This window comes from Poecilia mexicana, unplaced genomic scaffold (assembly GCF_051168715.1).
Source record: "Poecilia mexicana isolate PSO_F unplaced genomic scaffold, ASM5116871v1 scaffold_5, whole genome shotgun sequence".
NCBI classification, from domain to species: Eukaryota; Metazoa; Chordata; class Actinopteri; order Cyprinodontiformes; family Poeciliidae; genus Poecilia; species Poecilia mexicana.
In genome coordinates this window covers 23,296,552-23,318,611 of record NW_028263374.1, presented here as the reverse complement: position 1 = coordinate 23,318,611, position 22,060 = coordinate 23,296,552, and the positions used below count along the sequence as shown (strand labels likewise).

The 22,060-nt window shown below is 34.2% G+C and overlaps 1 protein-coding gene across 2 annotated transcripts; it reads right to left on the bottom strand.

Moving 5' to 3' along the window:
- Positions 1 to 1,419: 1,419 nt before the first annotated feature.
- On the bottom strand, positions 1,420 to 21,110 carry LOC148159712 (uncharacterized). Of its 2 annotated transcripts, XM_088005758.1 has the most exons (7): positions 20,937 to 21,110; positions 13,103 to 13,435; positions 12,491 to 12,501; positions 11,182 to 11,218; positions 7,856 to 8,146; positions 3,853 to 3,963; positions 1,420 to 3,065 (listed from the first exon to the last, which is right to left on the bottom strand). In XM_088005758.1, exons 1-6 carry the CDS (start codon positions 21,043 to 21,045, stop codon positions 3,884 to 3,886), a joined length of 861 nt encoding a protein of 286 aa, XP_087861884.1. In that variant the 5' UTR covers positions 21,046 to 21,110; the 3' UTR covers positions 1,420 to 3,065; positions 3,853 to 3,883. The 2 variants fall into 2 exon arrangements, with proteins under 2 accessions (XP_087861884.1, XP_087861885.1); XM_088005759.1 differs by lacking the exons at positions 11,182 to 11,218; positions 12,491 to 12,501.
- Positions 21,111 to 22,060: the final 950 nt, after the last annotated feature.

Below are 22,060 nucleotides of genomic sequence, written 5' to 3'. Positions count from 1 at the left end.
GCAAGACATCATGGTAACTCTGAACAAGCCAGAAATGAAAAACTAAAATAAACATGTACATGTAAAGACTGTTTGATCACTTTTGTTCACAGTGAACAAAAATCTGAAATAAATCCCTTGATGAAATCTGAAGGGTGCTGACAATTATCTTTTGGAGTTGGAGATTACATATTTACCAAAGTCTTAAAACTTCTCTATTCTACCTGGACTTCTTTTCAAGTCCAGGTAGTTTCATAAGAACATCCTCCTGTCTGATGATCAGCTCATACCTACACACTGGAGACACAATCAAAAATACGAACAAATTACCTGAATAACTTCTGATATCATATATTTTTAGTTGGCATAATTGTATGATTGGAAAGATCTTAAGGAAACCATTTTTAACATGAAGGAAAGGAGATGTTTCTCAGAGAAGCTTCATGAGTGTCTGTCTATTTCCAAGTAATGAAATAGAGACAGACTGGTGCTTTGCAGTGGTGGTCAAGGAAAATTAAAAACAAGGGAAATTACGAAATTCAAGCCATCTTAAATAACATTTAAAAAATAAGAACTAAGCATTTCTTCATTTTGCTTACTTTTCTCAACAGTGGTGCATCTTTGTAACCAAGGAATGATGGTCAGATAGGTGACATGCAACTTTTTCCTCACTGAGAATAAATAAAGCTTAAGTTTTCCTGTATAGGTCAGTTAGAATGACAAAAATTATTTCTATTAGGTAAATGCCAGAATAGAGACCATTTTTCTTTTTCAAATATAATTTACTTTCTTCAAAGTCAGACGTTTTTACAAATAATTTGCTAATTTGGCTTGACTTGCTTCACTTTGTAGGGTTGCAGGAGGGTCTGGTGCCTGTTGATGGGAAAGAGGCAGCCCATCACAGAGCAACACAAAGACAAACAACTGTACACATACGTTTAAGATAATTTAGAGTGATAAATTAACCCATCAGTCATGTATTTGGATTGTGGGTAAAAGCCAGAGTACATGGAGAGAAACTATTATGCACAGGAAGCACATATAAACTCAATGTAAAAAGATCCTAGGAACTTGAACCCTTCAGCTTTTCCCCAAAAGGCAGCAGGGCAGCAAGCTTTTAAATACTATAAGGGCTTCAACAGGAATTCGATTGTTATCTGCATCCCCAAGTTTACAAGCATTTGGTTTGAGATATGCACCATTTTATTAGTTCAAAGGTTCCATTTATTTATTTTGTTATTTTGTAGGTGCCACCTACTGGAGAAAAAACATGATTTGTTAAATCATGGCAAATGGCAACGTGATTAATGCTGATTTAAATTAAAACTTTTCCTTTATGATATTCAGCTAATATTTTATTAAAAGTTTTAATTGTCCCTTTCTTTTAACTTACACAAACCTACAAACAATACTGTTACTGCTGTTTATTAAACTCAGCAATGATAGTTGCAAAGTAAATTTTATTAATTGTGTACAAGTTTGGATGTAATTCAGCTGTGTGGCCAGTTATTCCGGTCCTTTAAAATAGTTTTTCTTCAGCTTGGCCCAAAAACAAAAAACAAACAATAAACTAAAAAAAAACAAAAAAACAACTACATTGGTTCATTTTTAGAATGTTAAAGCAGTACTTGTGGTTTACAGAAAAATACAGAAAAAAAGCAAAATTTTAAAAATGAAAAATCACAGATGTTAGTGAACAAAATAGAGAAATGAAAGATAAAAGACAAAAGCATTAAATGTGTGACTACATGTTAACACTCAAAGGAAATCACTTCAAATGTAACATCATGAACATCTTTTTGAAAATGTATTGTCACTGCATATTGGTTTCAAAATACATACAGTGCCACCACAGTGTTCCTACTGTTTCACTTTTTCGTTTAACATACTGGGACATAGGTTAAGTTAAATCAGTCTATAACAAAATCAATTAACAAACACAAGAACGAGACAAAAATAATGCATCTAAGAAAATAAAAAGCAGTCCATGAATTGGATTCATATACATTCATAGTGATGACAATAATGGGATATCTTCCCAGATTTTATTAGGATATGTGGTTCACAGTAAGCCCATTCTCATAAGCTAGATGGTCACTACTCATGGAGACCACATCCTTTTAGACCTTAACCTGAAGTCCAGGAGATTATGAAACATTTAATGAAGCAAAAAAATAAAAATAATAATAAAATAAAAATCATCATTATTTCAATATTATGTAAGTTACTGAATTTGAAAAAAATAAAATAAAATATTAAGTATCTCATAAAAAAGCAAAGATTTAAATACTAAAATGCAGATGAAGAGAAAATGCAACAAAACATTTTATATAAAAAAGTAAAAAGCTGCTTTTTGAAAAAGAAAATACACAGACAAAATCTACACACAAAATACAGCTATATGTATACAATATACATATAGCTGTATTCTCTGACATTCACTAACTCCTAACTCTAACTCACATCAAATTTACAAATTTAGAATATACTTAGAAAGCCCAAAAAATACTTACTTTACTTTTTACTAGATTACTTTTTTATATTGTTATTTGCTGCCCAGAAAAGGAATTAAAACATACTTAGAATCCAGGAAAACTAACAGAACAGGAACATTTAGATGTTATTACTAATTAGAAATTGTGGAGCACTTATTACTTTTACAAAATTAGAACATAGTAGGCCACAGACCCTTGGAGAAACAGTGCCAGTATCAAAAGAAAAAGACAGATTGAATCTTGATTTGGTTAATAAATCTGGAATCTTAATTCAAATGAATTTTGGTTGAAGTAATTCCTCTTCAGTCACACATATGCAACAGTTAATTATTTACCATATGTTTATAAAATCTTGATGTGATAGTAATGACTAACAGACTTTTAAAATGTCCTAAAACACTTTGGAGAGAATTTATCTTTGTGTGTTATTTTTAGGCAATCAATGTTATAAAATGAGTATCAATACTTCTGAGAGACATTACATATCAGTTAATCCATATCTCATGCATCATTAGTTCATTTACAAAATCTCCTTGGCTTCTGACATATGCCGTTCACCTTCAAAGCTTGCAGTGTCTTTAGTCCTGTCACCTGTCAAGATAGGATTAATGATGCCATTAATCATACATGCAAGAAAACCAAAGAAAATATTTCACTTAAAATCAAATTCTTTGGATTAGTGAAAAGGAGAATTTAAGGCTGTCAATAAAATGATTATATCTAGTTTAGTAAACCAAAATGTGATTAGTTAAAAACCAAAATAGTCTTCATCCACTAGCAATGTTGCAGTGCCACAAGAAAACCTGGGCTTAACAAAAAACACAGGTTTAGATATCATTACTACTTAGAAATTGCTAGCACAAAAGTTCAAGTCCTAGCACTGAGTTCAGACACAGGAGTTAAAGGAATAAAACTAAATATTGTTATTCAAGAATGACTTGTTCAACAGTAAAATCATTTATTAAATCAAAATGACAAAAAACTAACATCAACTCACAAAAATATAAGTTTTTACACTTTTCCAGTACCAGCATCAGTGGCAAAAAGTAATGCTGGACATTATTTTAGTTTATAAGCTTAATTGATACATTAATCAAACTTTCAGACTGAAATGAAAGATTTGTTTTAAAATCAAAAATCTGATTTTAATAATTTAAACAGTAAATAGAACCAAAACAATACAAGATTTAAAAAAGCCCTACTATATTAAAAAGGGACAGAAAAGTTTTAAAAGTTAAACTTGCTTTACAACAAATACATTTTGTTTTGACCCATCACTGAGGTGCAGCAAAAAAATGTCAGCATTTTTTTACTTACGTTAGAGCGACTGATGATGCTCATTATGCATGCCAAAACAAACTGAAACATCCAAACTTACCTGAAGATCTTTTGCGCCTCCAAAGAAAATATTAGAGTACAGCTGCAATGGCAATGACAATGAGAACTCCAACTCCAAGTCCACCCCCATGAATTAATCCTTTGCTCGAACCTGAAACACGTTACAAGAGGATGACGTTACTCTAATGTACCAGTAGAACAACCCCTTATCTAACACACAGAATAGGGTTGGACGATTTGGACCAAAAATATGTCTACATCTTTAAGCTGAATGGCAATATAAAATATTATTATTTTTTTTTAATTATACACAAGTTTAGATTTAATTCAACTGTATAGTCACTTGCTCTAGTCTAGCGGTTCTCAACGTGGGCGGTACCGCCTCCCAGGGGACGTTCAGAGGACGGCAGGAGGCGCTGGCGGACATTTTTACAAAAGGGGGATGCTGGGTTGCCTTTGGGGGGCGTTTGGTCGAACACTGCTCTAGTCCTTTGAAGCAGTTTTTCTTCAGCTTGGCCAGGTTTAGGTTGAGGTCCATTCCCATTGCAACTTATTTATTTATTAACATTTACTTCACCAAGAAAATCCCACTGAGATGAAAAACCTTTGTTGCAAGGAGTATCCTGGTCAAACTGGCAGAACATTCACAGTAAAACTCCTTTCAGAAGGTGAGATGGTCACAGGCACACAAAGATATTTCTTGGCCAACCAGATCAGTGCTTGACAGACAACTCTGTGCTCCTTCTGCATTTGGAGAGGGGTAGCATCACTTTCTACACAAATTCAGAATAGGTTGCTAGAAAGTTAATTTTCTATTGTTCCATCTGTGAAAGTGGTGTAGGTAGTTGTGTTGTGCTGGAAGAAACTGGCCAGTAATCTCTTCTATTTAGTTGAAGGAATATTATTCTAAAATATTAGAAAATAACAAACAAAACATTAGAGAAATATGGAAAATGTTGAATAGCTTGATAAGAAAGAATTCTTCCAAAACTATTCACCCTGAATATTTTATCTATAATGACAAAACTCTGAATGAAATGGCTAGAATAGTGAATGGATTTAATGGATATTTTGTAAATGTGGGGCCTAAGTTAGCAGAACAAATAAATGACTCAAACTTACAGGATGGGGACACTGTCAAATTCTATAGAATTGAATACATCATCAATGTACCTGAAACCTGTAGATCACATGTGTCAAACTTAAGGCCTGGTGGCCAATCTGGCCTGTCATGGCTTTTTATGAGGCCCCCTAGCCTCTACAGGGAAACCTAAATAAATAGAACTATAACATAGTCATATAACAGTGTGCTTAACTGTTATCAATCAAATAAAAGGAGATTTTATATGTTTACTGCTAAACTACAATAATCAGTCCCTCCAGTTTCTCATGAATTATTGTGCAAATTCGTGCAAAATCAACAAATCCCTGCACTTTTTCAAGTGAATACATAATTATGAGTTTATATATTTTTATCCTCGATACTGAGCAAATGTTTGTAAGCTTTTGAATTTGAAGCAAGTTACAAAAAAATCAAAAAAATCTTAGCAAAAAGAAAGAATTTGGATAATTCTAGTTAAGCTAAGACAAGACAGATTTCACCAGATTTCACCATGAGAAAAATGTGCTTGTACCTTTTTATTTGATATTTGTAAATATCTGGTTTCAAATGTATATAAAATATTTAAACAAAACACAAACCAAATCAGTACCTCTAAAGTAATTTAGATGTACTGATAAGATCTGTTTTCATCTTTAATAACAGATCTTATGAAAGATCTGTTTTGATCTTTCATGAGATCTGTTTTCTGTTAAATGTCAAAAAGATAAGAAATTATCTTTGACCTGAGGTCACCACAAACGTATCATCAAACTTATCATCATAAAAGACATTGCAGTTCAACAAGTGTCTCTCTACAATTATCTAGCACAGTGTTTCTCAACCTTTTTTGTGCCAGCTCCCCCCTAGCCTTTATCCAGGTCCCTCACCGTCCCCCACCAAAGAATTTGCAGGCTACTTTGCACTGACCATTATTTTATCATTAATATTATTGTAACTATTGTAGATGTTTTGATTTTTATGCTTGTTTCAGTATTTATCATCAAAAATTATTTCCCAAAGAACAAAAAAAGCCATGGGAATAGAAATTATTTTCACAGGTGTTTACAAAAAATGCCATGAACATTTAAGTTAAATTCAGCAGGCCTAACAGCAGCCAATCAGAGTGAAAAAAAATATTCTTATTTTGTGCCATTTTCTAGTTTTTAAATCTTGCACAAAATGATCAGATAAAAGATGAACAACATGCCAGTTTAAACTTTGAACTATTTGCAAACCAACTGAGCTCTGCAACATTAAAACATGGATAGAACCGTAACTACATTAATCATAGCTGTTCTTCTCTTCAGTGTTTGTCAGTTTCTGGTGGTGCAGCTCTGTGCTGCCTTCAGGAGAATGGGACATCAGAGTATCATCTATAAAACTTCACCCACATGGCATTTATTGTGCAAACCAGAGATTTAAGTGGAAAAACAAAAGTTCCAGATACTTTTAATGCCATACAAATATGAGACAGAAACATGGATTATATCTTTATATAGACCTGTCTATTGATTTATAGATTAATAGTTTTATTGGACAGAAATTACACAGAACAAATCTGGTTCTTAATCAAATCCTAATGAGTCAAATTGAAAGTGTCATGGAGTCATCAGCCTCATGACATTAACACTAACATGGAAAATAATATTGAAGAAATAAATATATCAAATCTAATTAAAAACATAAATAAGTGATCAGTTCTTTACTGTTATGGTCTGTAAGATATATTTATTCTCAGTATCAGATATGGTGTCAACAAACCCATGGCACTTCAACAATATTATTTTACCTTTTATCTGGAAATAGTGTCTGTTTATTCTTGCCATACAGTATTAGTTATTGCTCTAAAGGTATTGCCATACCAGTTTATTACTCTGTATTTACTTTAGTTTCTTAGTTTATTCTTGCATTTTGTTCTTCATTCATTTCCATTTAGTTTCCTTTGATTAGTATTATCCTCTCTTGGTTTATTGCTATGTCCACTTTAGTTTCTTTCCTGTTGCTAGATTTATTTTTATTCAAGCCATTTAATTTTCACATCTAGTTCGTCACTCCGTTTTATGTCCGGTTCTCCTGTTTCAGAGTTCTGCGCAATGTGCGTGTCTTTTTTTCTTTTTTTTTTTCTTTCTCACCCCCTAAGATGCAGGGCAGTCGGGAAGCGTATCGATGGGGAAAAGGCAGACTGACATAAACCTTTTAAAACAACGGAAACAATTTCTGCATTCTGATTATTGAAATTTAAAAGTGCTGTGTTGTTCTATCACCCCCGTTTCATACCGGACCACTTACAGCACTGTTGTTAACGATATAAAATGAACGCTCTCTAAAGTGGTATCACCATGGAGGGATTTCTTTATTTCAATGGGTTCATTTTTCAGAGGGATACACAGTGAGGTGATTTTAGCTACCAGTAGCAGGAGAACGGAGCTGCGCCAAGAAGCTAACAGAAGCTAACAAACACTGAATAGAAGAAGAGCTGCCATCGATACAGTTGCAGCCAAGCATGATTTAATGTTACACAATACAGTTTTACCAAGTTGCTCAAAGTCTAAACTGGCATTGTTGTGCATTTAAGGTGTAAAGTTTACCTTCAACCAAACGGTCCCCAAAGGCATCCCAGCGCCCCCCTTTTGTAAAAATGTCCGCCAGCGCCCCCTGCCGTCCTCTGAACGCCCCCTGGAGGGCGGTACCGCCCAGGTTGAGAACCGCTACTCTAACGGTTCAAATGAACAGTGTGCTGTGTTGGAAAGGCCATATTGGCTTTCTATGCTCAGTGACTACACTTTCTAAGAACATTGAAACTGTATGCGTGGGCACTAATTTACTGAAGTAAAAAAAGTTTTTTTTCAAATACAACATAAAGATTAAAAATTGGACTAAAATTGGTTTAAAACTCAGTCAAACCTAATTTTAAAAATGAAATTGTAGAGAGGAAACTCACCAGAAAGCAAATCCACCAAGGTCTTGTCTGAAGAAATTTGATAGCAGCTTTCTTCTAGTTTCACAACACAGTGGTAGAAGTCTTTTGTGGTGACAACAGCTTCAAGGGTAATGGCAACGTAGTTTCCATCCTGAGATTTGTTAGGAGTTTCAGCAGTAACACTGATGTTCTTACTATTCTGTAACTCCATTGCAGAAGTGCCAAGTTGAGTATAAGGACCACGAACTTTACACTCAACCCGCTTTGCACCATTATTTTCTTCTTTAACAATCCTTATAGTCGGCTTTGTACCTATACCCATGAAATAAACAAATGCAGCAAGAAAAACAAAAGGTTAGAAATTAAATATTATGTGTCTTTTTCATGCAAGACTAGCAACACAGAAACTGAAGGGGCTTAAAAATTGTTCCAATAATTTTTGTTTTGAAACATCTCTGTTAACAAATATGGTAACTAAAAGGTCCTAATTTTTTGACCATGTATTCACAGAATGTATTCACACCTCTCTAGCTATGAATTCTCTATTCCTATATATTGTTTGGTTATAGCCAAAGTGACTTGTATCCTTTTTTTTACTTCATATGGATCTTATAATTTTTTTAGTCTCCAAACTTTGCACATAACATCCTCCATCTAGGCATAATATATCAAAAAAATATTTACATCAAGTTCAAAATTGAGCTCAGGTGCATTCCCTTTCCACCAATCATCCTTCAGATGTTTCTATGGTTTAGTTGGAGTCCACCGCTGTTAAATTTGAGAGAAGTTTGTCAAATGGACAGGACTTGAAAAAGTCTAGATTTCGTTAAGATCCCACAGTTGACAGAGCATGTCAGAGCACAAGTCAAGCCTGAAGTCAAACAATTTGTTTGTACACCTCTGAGATAGAGGCATTAATCTGGATAAGAGTACAGAAAAAGTTCTACTGTTTTGAAGGTTCAAATGAGTATAAATGACTCCATCATCCATAAATGGAGAATGTTTTTAACTGCAAGACTCTTTCTGGAGGTGGGTAGGTATCTATATTGAACAACAGAGAAGGGGTCTTAGTTTTAGGTTTATTATATGTCTTCAACTCAGAGCTTGTTAACCCTGCTTTCTGAAATGAGGCCTGGTGAAAATGTAATGTCAATGGCCTCTTTAAAAATATGTTTACTGTGAAATATTGTGATGTGTTCAGTACACTTTATACATGTGCCTCATTATAGTTTAAATAAATTGTAAACTCAATCTATAATAAAAATAATGATTTACTGGGGACATATGGCTCATTTTCTGAGTTCTATAAGCCATGTTCCTAAGTAAGCTCATTCTTTCTTTACTACAACTGTTGAATATGAGTGCATATCAGCAGGTGCATTATGATGGAGCTTGACTGTTTGCTCTAAGTCCCAAAGCTAAAAAACTTTGCTTTTAATTGGTAACTTTGACTCTAGTCTATGCTCAGAAGGTCATATTGGTGCTACAGTCAATAATTAAAGCTAGTCTCTAACCTTTACAATTTAACAAATATGTTTTATACATATTTGTTAAAACTTTCACCATGTTGTAACAGTGTAGTATAAAACAGATTATCTGTGAAAAAAATCTAAATCCTCCATCTCCCCATGAACTATTACTATTGCAATATATCTGAATAAATGCTTCTAACAACCTTCTGGTCAAGAACAACCTATCAAAGCCAGGAAGAGAATTGTAGGCAATGTCAATTAACTTTGGATATACGCTGCTTAATGTGCTGATGCACCTACTATTAAAGGAAAACTATCCACTGTCATCAGTCGCCATGCTATCAACACTGAGCAGTGTATTTGTTTAAATGACAGCAGGACCATATAGGGATAGGGCAGAGGAGCTCAATTTTTCACAGATTATCTGTCTCAGATTATACTGTCATAATTTTAAGGAGGTGGGACCAAGTCAGTGTTTTACAAGTCTCAAGTAAGTCTCAAGTGTTTATCCTCAAGTCCCCGGTCAAGTTTCAAGAAAAGACTGTCAAGTCAAGTCCCAAGTCGGAAACTTTTAAAACATTAAAACATGATGAAAAGCTCAATTTTACATGCCCCTTTAAACATAGGTCGTCAGCCAAATTTGATGAGCAACGAGGCATCAAATAAGGCTGTCCAATTTCACTATACATTTTTCTTCTTGTTGCTCAATTGCTTTGTCCCCATATAAAATCAAGTAATTTACAGGGCATTTTTTATCACCATCAGGACAATATGTCAACTTGCTGATGACATAACATTGGTTTTAAAAGGCAGCTCACAGATTTCTTCTGCAATTCTTTTAGAATTATTCTCTAACACTGCTGGTCCTTATCTTAATATTGAAATATATGATACAATTATTTTGGTTCGGGTTGGATCAAAAGAAGCATTAAATGGCTGTCAACTTGTTTCTACCTGCATGAGTAGTGATTTATGTTATTTTAAGTAATTTGTCTATGATAACAATGCTATTGCTAACGCAAACAACAACTTAACCCATATTATTTCTTTGTGCTTGGATGTACTTGTAAATAATTTATTTAGCTTCTGTAAACCCACATGCTAGAGTTGTATGTTAATGTTGACTCATTCTGCATAATGTAGGTCAACCATTTGCAGCAATCTACAGAAACCCCATCAAAACATGGTTCATGCGAATGCTTGTCTTTCAAACTAACTGTCCAATAAAATATCTGAAAAAACAATTTAAATGATGTGATTCTGTTAGAAAGCGGTCGCTGCAAACTCTGGCATTGTTAGTTTCCGCACCTCCTGTTTTAGTCGAAGATTGTAGATCCACTTTTCTCGTCTTTTTTCGGTATTTTTTATTTTTTAACTCCCTTGCGACCAACTACCTTAAGTACATGAAGATTTGAAGCTGGATCAACAGAAATAAGCGGCTGCATTTACTTCCTGATCTCCATCTACAATGCGTGATGTCCGTACTACATGATCTACAGCAAAATTTCTTGTTTTGTTTCTGATCGTTTTCCCTAAATTTTACTACGTTGCCATTAAACTTACATGAGATTCCCATATTCTGTTACTAACCTGCTATGTATACTCTTCAAATTCGATATTCATAGATCTAAGTTCAAAACTAACGGTAGCTATTTTTGTGTAAACAAGTTTTCTCAATAACGGACGAGAATAAAAAAAACAGCTATGTCATTACTTTAAATAGGCTAGGATGATATATTTTCTGTTTTAGAACGATTTAAAATCTCTGACCTTCTATATTTATAGAACGCTCCAATTGCATGGTTCATGCAGTTTGTTTTTTCAGTGTGCGTTGTTCCGCTTTGTATTTGGTAAAGATTCGGAAAAAGGACTCACTGTCTTCTATTTCTGGGTCGTTGGTTCTGTCCTTTAACCTCATAAAACACGAAGGATGTATGCGACCCAATATTTAAACAAAAACATTGTAAAAACATTTACAAACCGTTTTTTTACATTCATGGGCTGTGTACTCAGGTTCGTTTGTGAAGTAAAGTGGCATTTCTCCAAACGCACTAGACAGCTTGGGGATGTGACTTTCTATTAAAATATTGCAAGCCAACAATCCTGTTGTAGTTAAAAAGTATGTAAACACAGACTTTTCACATAAACAATGTCTTCTTTTATTTCGATAATCGTCACATATAAACTGAAGCGGAAGTCAAACTGACTCAGTTTGGTTCCACAGAATGCAGAACAACGTAGACTGAACAAATTCAGTGACCCACAAAATTTATATTAACAATTTAACGGCGTTAAGAAATTATTTCGCCAATAAAGCACATTATCTCCTCGAATATTAGAAGACTTTACGCTAGAGATTAACAAAGAAATCGAGCATATTTACCAAACGTAGCAGACCTTTACCTTCGTCAGCCAATCAGAAAAGAACAGCACTTCACAAATGACATTTGCGTGTTTTATAGATAGCTGATTTATTAAAATTTTAATTAATTAAAATTAATTAAAATTAATTTTAATTAAGATTAAAATATTAATCTTAATTAATATTTAAGATTAATGGAAGTTAAAATATTTTTAATATTTTAGGGCATTTGACTTAAAACTAAGTAAAATAAATGATAAATAAATTTCCCTTTAAACACATAGAATTCAAACATAATAAAATGTGTGGAAAAAATAGTCAGAGTGAAGTATAACAGAAAGGGTCATTCTGGAATGCTTGGTTTGGGATAGAAAAAGGGTTGGTGTTGAGACTTTTAATTTTTTTTTGTCTGTGGCCATCTGCTGGTAGGGCTTTGTGTTACATTTTTAAAATATCCGCCTCTATCCCTTACTGAATCAAAATGTAGTAAAAAGGTGGAGAACAAAACAGCAACATTACTCCCTGAATTTCAACTTGATGAGCGTTATTAGACAAGTAACTACAATTTATTACCACCTTACAAGCTTTTAATAAGTGTTAAAAGCTGTAAAGTATGAATATATTTTACCTAATTCATTTAAATAAATATATTAGTCCCATCAGTCTAATGATGAATTTGAACCATTGCATAAAGCCCCTGCTAGCTTGCTTTACTGGATATAACAATTTTCATTCTAAAATAAGGTATGAAATTTGAAGAAAGCACAAGCCATCTGGAATGAAGCTGCAGATATGTATGACTATTCAGCTCTAAGAGGTTAAGTTGGTACATTCTGAAAGGAAAACAGAAGGCATGTTACACACTTGTTTATGCAATATCATCTTTGCATCAACATAAAGAGGGAAATAGAAGTTCAGAAATGTTGTTCACATCAGATTTAGGCAAAAACTGACGAGACATTATGGATAACAAGAGAAATGAAATTAAGAAAATGTCTTTTATCTCAACAGTTCTTATCATATTAACCTTCAAAAATAATATTTTAGTTATTTTTTTACTAATATCATCCAGCTCATACTTAGAGCTGTATGATAAGTTTTGTCAAAACCTGTGATAAACTTCAAAAATGCTTTCTATTCTTTTTTCTATGTTCCTACAATTTTAGGATAACTTTCATATTTAAATCAATCTTCTTATTAAACTATAAAGTCAAATAACACCATCTACACACTGCTTTCTAATACAATGACAAATGGCTTTATTCATTAACAGAAATTAACACTGAAAACAATTTGATCCTAATCTTTGATGTGAAAGAAAATAATTGTTGTTAAATGAGTTAATTAGTTGTGAGTGAAAAATGATAACCATAGGTGTCATCAGCAGAGGTGTTCAACTTTCTTTCAAGATTGTGCCAAACGTTTTGCACTTACCAACAACAAGCTTAACGTAGAACTTCGGTCCTGGTGGCTGAAGCTTTGGAAATTCACAACTGTAGATTCCACTGTCAGTCAGCTTTGTGTTTTTGATACGTATGGAGGCATCGCCAAATTGGAGCAGATCTTGGAAAAACTCAACACGTTTTGTGAAATTTTCATTTTGACCAGATTTTCCATTGTTGTAATGACTGCCATTGGCATATAAAAACACCTCCTGTGCTGGTGTGGTATCACTTTTCTTCCAGTCAAAAAATTGATGTGTGGGGTCAGGGAGCGCACAGTTCAAGATGGCATCACTGCCCACTTCTGCATTAACACATGGAACATCTATGAAAACAAATCACATTTTAACAGGATAAACAGGTGGGAGATGAACAAGATATTTACATATCATACTAATCAAACTTTAAACATTTTTAGTTTGTTGGTAGATGATTCATTAAGACTAAATACATTATGGATGCTATATCAGGTGATGCAAAATATTCCTATAATGTTTCTAAAAATACAAAAAATAATCATAAAAAAACGCTTACATTTTTTCACATCCAACATATAAAATAATGCTGATTTATATCTCGCAATGGATGTCATTCTGTTTGAATAGTTTCTGTCTAAAAAGAGGACTGTCTTCCAATATGATGGATAAAATCCATCATATCAGACTTTTTGCCATTGTTCCAGGCAAAAAGTCCGATATGATGGTGTTATCTAGGAAAATGTGAATGACAATTCAGTCGCAGGTCAAGAATATTTAAAATTTCAATCTTCTCTCAAGTCTCACCAATACATCTCAGTTCCCAATTATCCAAATTAGTGTGGCCATTCCACTGAACCAAAACTAGCGATATCTCCAAAATTAATTCCATCAGCTAGTGAGTTTTAGAATCCTCAACAGGGCTGCGAGTCTCAGCAAGACTTGCATCCAACTTGCACCTCTGTCCTGCAGGGCAGTCTGAGTCTCCACTAGTTCAGCCAAGTCCGTTGCAAATTTGTCAATATACCAGGTATTTGCCAGCTCCAAACAGTGGGCTCTCCTGAGCCCAGAAAATTTGATCAGTTGCATTGAGAGACCGGTTGACCAGATCCATAATTTGTAGATTGAGAGGTTGTGCAAAAAAAGCTCCAAAAATAGAGACAAAAACAGAGCAGGCAGGGTAGGTGAGGGCAGGAAGGGAATAGAGGGAAATAAACCATCCGCCACTGAGAGCAAGAGAGGAAAGTTACTATATTGCGGTACTATTCTTTGGAAATTGTGTAAAGTAAAAAACAGGTAACAAGCAAGCTTTCCACCTGCAGATCAATCAAAATCACAGAAAATAACCAACATTTTCAGAGGTTTGCAAAAGAGTTACCTATCCTTTACAGACAGTGCAGGTTTTACATACTTTTTGAAAAACAATAAAGACACAGTACAAGCTATACTGAAAAGTTTATTGCTGGCATGGCCTCATATAAGCAAACGCCACCTACCCATCTCCCTTTGATAACAATAAACATGTTGCTTTCAGACCCCACATTATGAAGATCCTGCCTACTGTTTGCTGTAAATTACTTATTTCTGTAGTTTGAAGCACCATCATGAAGCCTGATTCCATAAATCCACTGTCAGCTGGACAGAGCAGGCAGCACTGAGAATCTTTATTTCTATGATGAATTTAACATTATCCAGACATATTTAAATTGTGATAGAAACTCTAGATGACAGCTTGAGCCCTCAATAATTGTTTACTCTAGATCAGGGGTGTCAAACTCAATTTCACCGAGGGCCACTTCAGCATATTGGCCACCCTCAAGGGGCCACATTGACGGTACAAATCAGGAGTGCCCAGCTGCAGTCCTCTAGACTGCAACTTTTAGATGCATCCCTGCTAAAACACACCCCAGACAAAAGGTTGACTTCCCTCATTAGCAGCAACTCAGTTCTGTAGAGCCTTATAATGAGTCAATGATCCAAGTGTGTTAGAGAAGGAACGCATCTAAAGTTGCAGATGGTAGCTCTGGAAAACTAGACTTGGGCACCCCTAGCATAAAATGTATGAAAATACAATGTTAAAAATAAATTAAACACCTCATATTGTTAAATAACGCTTTGGAGCTTCTGGTTAGGAAGCGCATTCGAAACCTTTGGTTGAAATGGCGCGTTAAATTCAAGTCTCCATTACAGACCAGAGAAAACTAAAGAGAATGCAACGTTGTGTTAATCCATTTGAGGAGCCGGCAGTTTATCTTGAGGAAATAAATGACGATGCAAAAGTTAATTAGACTGTAACATGCGCAGTCCGCTGCTCAACCACTGCGGACGCGGCTCCGCCCCTGCAAAGAATTAAAAACCGCTGGAAGTAACTCATCCAGAAGATTTCATGGTGGTCAGGCAGTCATTGATCTAGAGTCTAGATCAATGACCACCTGACCAAGACATCAGTTTATGAGATTGAAAGGTTCAGTTTGACTAAGTGTTAAGTCACACAGGAGAACCACAAAACTCTCATAGACCTTTTCTTTTCACTGAATGCACCTCAAATTTTCAGTACACAGATGACTGTCGAGTGTATCAGACTTTCTGTAAAGTGCAGTGAATGGGAATGTTCTGCTGTTGATTCTCACTGTTCTTAGGAAGGAGAAATGTCAGCTTGTCTTCAGTAATGTAACATTGTGCTAAAACAATACTCTGTCCTCGGTGAAATATTTTTCACATTTCCTCCAAAGTGTACCTATTGTTTTATTGTGCTAATTTTCATAAACATGTTGACTGTAAATTTTGAATCTATTGACAATTTGTACAATTCTGTTTATAGTATATTAGCAATGTACTCTTGAAAAATGTGTGTAACATTTTATTTGACGTGGTGTGCAAAAGACTTGACATGATAATGTTATAAACACCTGTTAGTAACATACTAAATGGTGTCATGAAGTGCCATTCGGTAAATGACACTTTAAATGGGAAGTTGCTTTAAAAGTTGGATTAGAAGTCCATTAAAAGTGCCAACTTTGCATTATTTTGTAAATAATGACACTCCAATGCTAAGTAACTAAATTAAAGTAATTTTGCATTAAAAGTGTCATTATTTACCAAATTACACTTCATGACAATAATCACACATTCATAAAGACTCTTTCATGTTTATGACAGTGTCATGTCAGTCTTATGCACACCCCATCAAATAAATGTTACCAAAATGGTAATATATTGAAAGCACAATGTAATTAATTTCACCTGTAAAGTGTGTTGTAATTGATCCTTCTGTGTTCTGGTAGCCTGATGTGTTTGCAGTACTGTAGTGTGTATGAAGCATGTAATGTACAAAATGGCAAAACAGAATAATAAGACATTAAGTAGCTAAAAAGTTTACTTCATTAGCAATTATAATAAACCAAAAGTATAATTGTAGCATACTGTAGCACACTACTAATATATTAAATAAGTATTGCCAATATACTTAAAATACATTCCATATATATTTTAAATGTAATTAAATAACAATAATAGTAAATTCAAAATATACCAATGAAGCATGTTTATATTACATATTAAGAAAATATAAAGTACACTATTTAAGTTGTTCCAAAAAAGTACGTTGAAGTATGCTTAGTACACCTTAAATTAAGTACTATTAAAGTAAAGTTACTTAAGTACTATTAAAATACAGTAAGCACAAAATTAGTATGTCAAAAAAGTCACACTTCAAGTATACTAATTCTAATTGAACACGTCTTACATCACTGGCCCCGCCCAGGATGTTCATGTGAGATCCGGAACCAAAAAACGTTGACTTCAACCAAAAACAGGAACATCAAAAAAACTTAGACTCAACCAAAAACTTAGGCTGTCAACCAAAAAGTTCTGATATGCAAAAATAAAAGTTTCAAACAAAATGTAGTGATTTCATTTAAAAAAAGGTTTTCAAAGGATTTTTTATAACTCTTTCAATTTGATTGAGATATTTTTTTAGTTTGAAGCATTTTTTTTTGAAAATACAAAAGTTTTGATCACAACTCATTTTTTTTGTTTAATATGATTTTTTATGGAATACTACTTTTTTTGTTTGACGTGAATTTTGTTTTGATTGAATAATTGTGAAACAAATTTAACTCCATAGTTATGCTATTGTATTTACAGATTACTACAGTAAATAGCCTGAGGTTGCATTCAGTTCTACTGTCCCTACAGATGTTATTGCTCGCTTTTTAGCCACCGTTCAGGAGGGACGGTAAGCAGATGTATCTTGTCTCAGATAACGGCTGTCAGTTTACTTCTCATGCATTTAGTAATTTTCTGAGAGAGAGAGAGAGTTGCAGAACTTAAGGTCCAGTGTATACTATCCTAAAGCAAGTGGTGTTGTGGAAAGATTCAACAGAGTACTTAAGGACCGCATACAAACATCTGAAAGAAGTCACAGCTCATGGAAAGAACCTGTAACAGAATTCCTGCACAACTACTGAGCTACTCCTCATGGAACCACTGTAGTAACCCCATTTGAGCTACTGAGAAACAGAAAGATGTGCACCAAGTTAAACATACTCTCAGTAGAACTAAAAAGTAAAACATGCCCAAATACGAGGGTGAAACAAAAGCAAAATAAAATGAAGGAATACATAGACAGGAAAATGAGAGCTAGAGTACCAATAGTCAAAGTGGGTGACACTGTTCATGTTCGCAGACCTGAGCATATTTAAAAGGATCTTCAAGATTTACAAAACCACAGACTGTCATGAAGAAAGTTGGACAAAACACTTTCTTACTAAGTGATAGACACAAGTGGAATGCTTCAAAACTTGTACACTTCCCAAAACAAGCCTTAACTGGTTCAGAACAAAACAGTGACACTGTATTTAATACCTTTGCACTTCCAGGAAACACTAGTGAATATTCTGCTGCACTTAGAAGTCAGAGATCTAGGAATGTGCCAAGATGGTTGACAGGTTTTGTAAGATAAAGTGAAAATTAATGTAAACCACTACTGTTCAGACTGGTATTAGTGTTATATAGGACAAGTAAAGATATACTACTGTTTTCCTAAAGTAAAATACAATAAAAAAAAGAATGTTCATCCTATAATTCTTATGGTTAACAGTGAAACTGGTAATTTTATTCTAATGCTGACATTCATTTAATGTACTGTTGCTATCTTAGCTATTATTGTTTGTAAACTTTTCAGATTTAGTTTAGTTTTCTGTTGTGAGTTATACAGTGCAAATGTTAATGTAAGTAACTGCTTCAGGAAAAGGGAAAATGTTCTGTTCTGTTATTGTATAAAAAGGACAGAAGGGGGAGCTCTGACTATGTATGTGACAAAATATGCTGTATGTAGGGAAGAAGAGACCATAGAGTAAAGGGAGAACTGAAACTGAGAAGAAAGCTTATTTTCACTATTTCAATATGGCAACACCTCAGCAGTGGAGAATCGGATTAGTTTGTGAAAGATTATATTTTTAATTGCAGACTGCATCATAATGAACTTTGTTGTACTTTTAAATGTGTTGAAATTAGTTGTAAACAGGTGTTTTCTGGATATGCCGCTACAAAAGCGCACTTTACTGCTGCCACACTGGTACTGCAGCCGCCTCTCGTGTTACTGCCTTATGGTATTGTGGATGCCAATATGATGGAACTAAAGCTTTGGTTGCTTATTTAAAGGAACACTGCGTTCACACTGCAGTCTGAAGTGACCCAATTCATATGCACACCCCATCAAATAAAGTGTTATCAAAATGGTAATATTGAAAGCACAATGGTATTTGTTTCACTTGTAAAGTGTGTAGTAATTGACCCTTCTGTGTTCTGGAAGCCTGATGTGTTTGCAGTACTGCAGTGTGTATGAAGGATGTAATGTACAAAGTGGCAAAGCAGAATAATAAGACATTAAGTAACTAAAAAGTTTACTTCATTAGCAATTATAATAAACCAAAAGTATAATTGTAGCATACTGTAATCACACTACCATTATATAAAATATGTATTGCCAATATACTAAAAATACATTCTAAATATATTTTAAACGTAATTCAATCACAAAAATAGTACACTCAAAATATACTAATCAAGCATGTTTATATTACATAAAAAGCAATATACTTAAAGTACACGGAATGCAACTTAAGTTGTTCCAAAAAAGTATGTGAAAGTACACTTAGTACACTTTAAATTGTGCTTTAATATAATTAAAATACTATTAAAATACACTAAGCACAATATTAGTTGTTCCAAAATGTCACACTTTAAGTTAACTAATCCTAAGCGAACTTGAAGTATACTTATGATTAGTCTAACTTCCATTTTTAGAACAATGACTTAGTCCAATGTGTAGGAGAAGTAACAGCAGTGCTGCGGAATGACAGACTGTCAGAGTTGCTTAAATGAGGGACTAATTGTGGCTCTCCAGCTCAGCCTAAACACATAGTAAGTAAATAGTTGAAGCATAATAATAAAAATCAGACTACAATTTGTTATTTTATTACTTTGACTGAATCATGATAAACTGCCTCGTAATTCCTTGGAAATCAAAACTGGCTAAATAGACTTATGTTTTGTTTTTGGTTTTTTTTTTGTGTGTGTTTTTTTGTCAAAGGTAGCAAATATTTCAATCACATTTAGCTCTAACTTGTTTGCTAATGAGAAGAGATTAGACGGGAGGGAGGGGCTGAACATTTCCATTAGCAGACAGCTCAGCGTGTGGGAACCGAGAGCAGAGGAGCACGTAGAAAACCGAAAGTTACGTCTAATTCTTACCATCTTTAACGTAGAACCTTTAAAGACACAAAAGAATCATTTATTTTTCTATAAAACCCCAAATATCTGGGAATTTATGAGACTTCCCAGATATTAATTTTTACTATATAAAGCAACTTCAGTTATAATAACACAACGTGTTTTGAGAGCCACTACAATAAATCAATATTTATGAGGAATTTTATCAAATGGAGTCACTCAATATAACTTACGGTACGGGGAGTAAACGGGATAAAACAGAAAAGTAACAGAAAGAACCAGCGAGGAGTGTATGAAAAAGGTGAGGTGAGAGTGAATGCTTGAACAAGACTTGGGCTGATCAGTTAACAGGTCGCAAGTGTGAGGGGGGAGAGAGAGAAAAAGATAGACGGGTGAGAGAGAGAAAGAAGAACATGGGGCGAGGGAGAGCACAATACGAACTACGAAACGAATCTAACAAAATAACTAGACAAAGAAACATATTAAAACTAGGGCAATTAAAGGACTAGACACAAGAAATAAACATAACTAGAATCACTAGAGGAAACTAAAGTAAAAATAGAAACCCATAACAAACTGAAACAACCGAGGATCCTAAAACAAATGTTACCAGGTAGTAGTACAGTGCTATAATACTTTCATCATGTTTCCTGTGTATTCAGTGTTATATTTTTTCGCTTTCCAAACTATTTGTAAATATGAAAAATAACAGTAAAGCAAAAATGTAAATATATGAATTAATAATTTTTAACATAATTTAAATCATACAATACACAATTGATAGGCTTCTGTAAATTCTCACTGATGAATTACCTTATAGTGTTGGAAGCTCAACAACACTATAAGTACTTACACAAATCCTCAAATCCTTTGATGCAGGTCAAATGACTCAGCACCCACGATTTCTTTTTAAAAATACAAGCAGCGGTATACATCCAGTATAGATAGAAAAAAAACATCTATATCTTATAACAGAACTTCAACTGTGAAGGACGATGCATTTTTTAAATCTCTGTTTAATAATGTGTCTTTTAATACAGATAAATGCAGACGCGACAACGCAGACGTGACTACTTCTAGTCTTAACGGTCTATCAGCTACTCCGTTTTTTCTTACCCTTTCCATCACCAAACGTTTGTCCAGTATAAGTCAAGACGCAGACGCTCAAGAGTAAAAGAAGCTCCATTGTTGTTTGAGTATTTAGAACAATTAAACAGAAGTTCATCTAACGGAGCAGATATCCAACCTACGGACCGGCTGCAGCAACTCGAGTAATATCCAGTTGCTTGCGGTTCCGGTGTTACATCGATTCTCGTTTCCCCACAGGCTTCCGCGAACTGCAGAAATGCAAACGTTTCCGGAGAGTGCTCTTTTAGAAAAATCTAGACAACTTTAACCAGACTACAGTGTTTAATTCAGTTACAAATTTCAAATTATTATCTGTGAGTTCTGCTAAATTTCATGTTTTATTAACGTATTGTTCTGTAAATGTCCAATGGCTTTTTAACAGACAAATAGTAACTATATTTTATTAGATTTCATAGTAATTAAACACCAGTTTTATACTATTAATTATTCATATCACTCCACTTTATACCGTGAAGGAAATTTTCAGTCTGGAGCTGTTGACTAGTCATCTGACTGCCTTCCAGTATTTAGTGTTTAGAGCAGGGGTCCCCAAACTTTTTCCTGTGAGGGCCACAGGAAAAAGTGGCCCTCTTTTTCCTGTGAGGGCCACTTCTGTGGGGGGGGGCCATAGTTAGTTTGTAACAGAGAAAGTGTGACGATTGCAGGAGTGCCTAAATGTAAAAATGTATTGTTTTCCAGAAAGCACAATCAAATAACCCTCTCTGGGTTCTTCACAGAACAAAAGTCAGGAAATAAATAATTAAATAAATAATAACCTAATAACCCTCTCTGGGTTCTTCACAGAAAAAATCCAGGAAGGATTACAGTCCTTATTTTCCAAACTATGAGCCACACTGGACTATAAACCACAACCCCAAAGTTTTTTTTAAAAAAGAAAAACAGTAAACATACACATATAAACTGCAGATATCTCTGCCGCTCCAGGTTTTCCACAACGATGCAGCAGCAGCAGAGGGGGGTGGACACCCAAAATTTGAGTCATAACAGGTCAATTGAAAATCACATTTATTAGGTTTAAAAAGAAAAATTTGCCAAGTTTAGATTTAACTGAACTGATTACGGTAGTTTACGAATGGTAACTGTAACAGTAA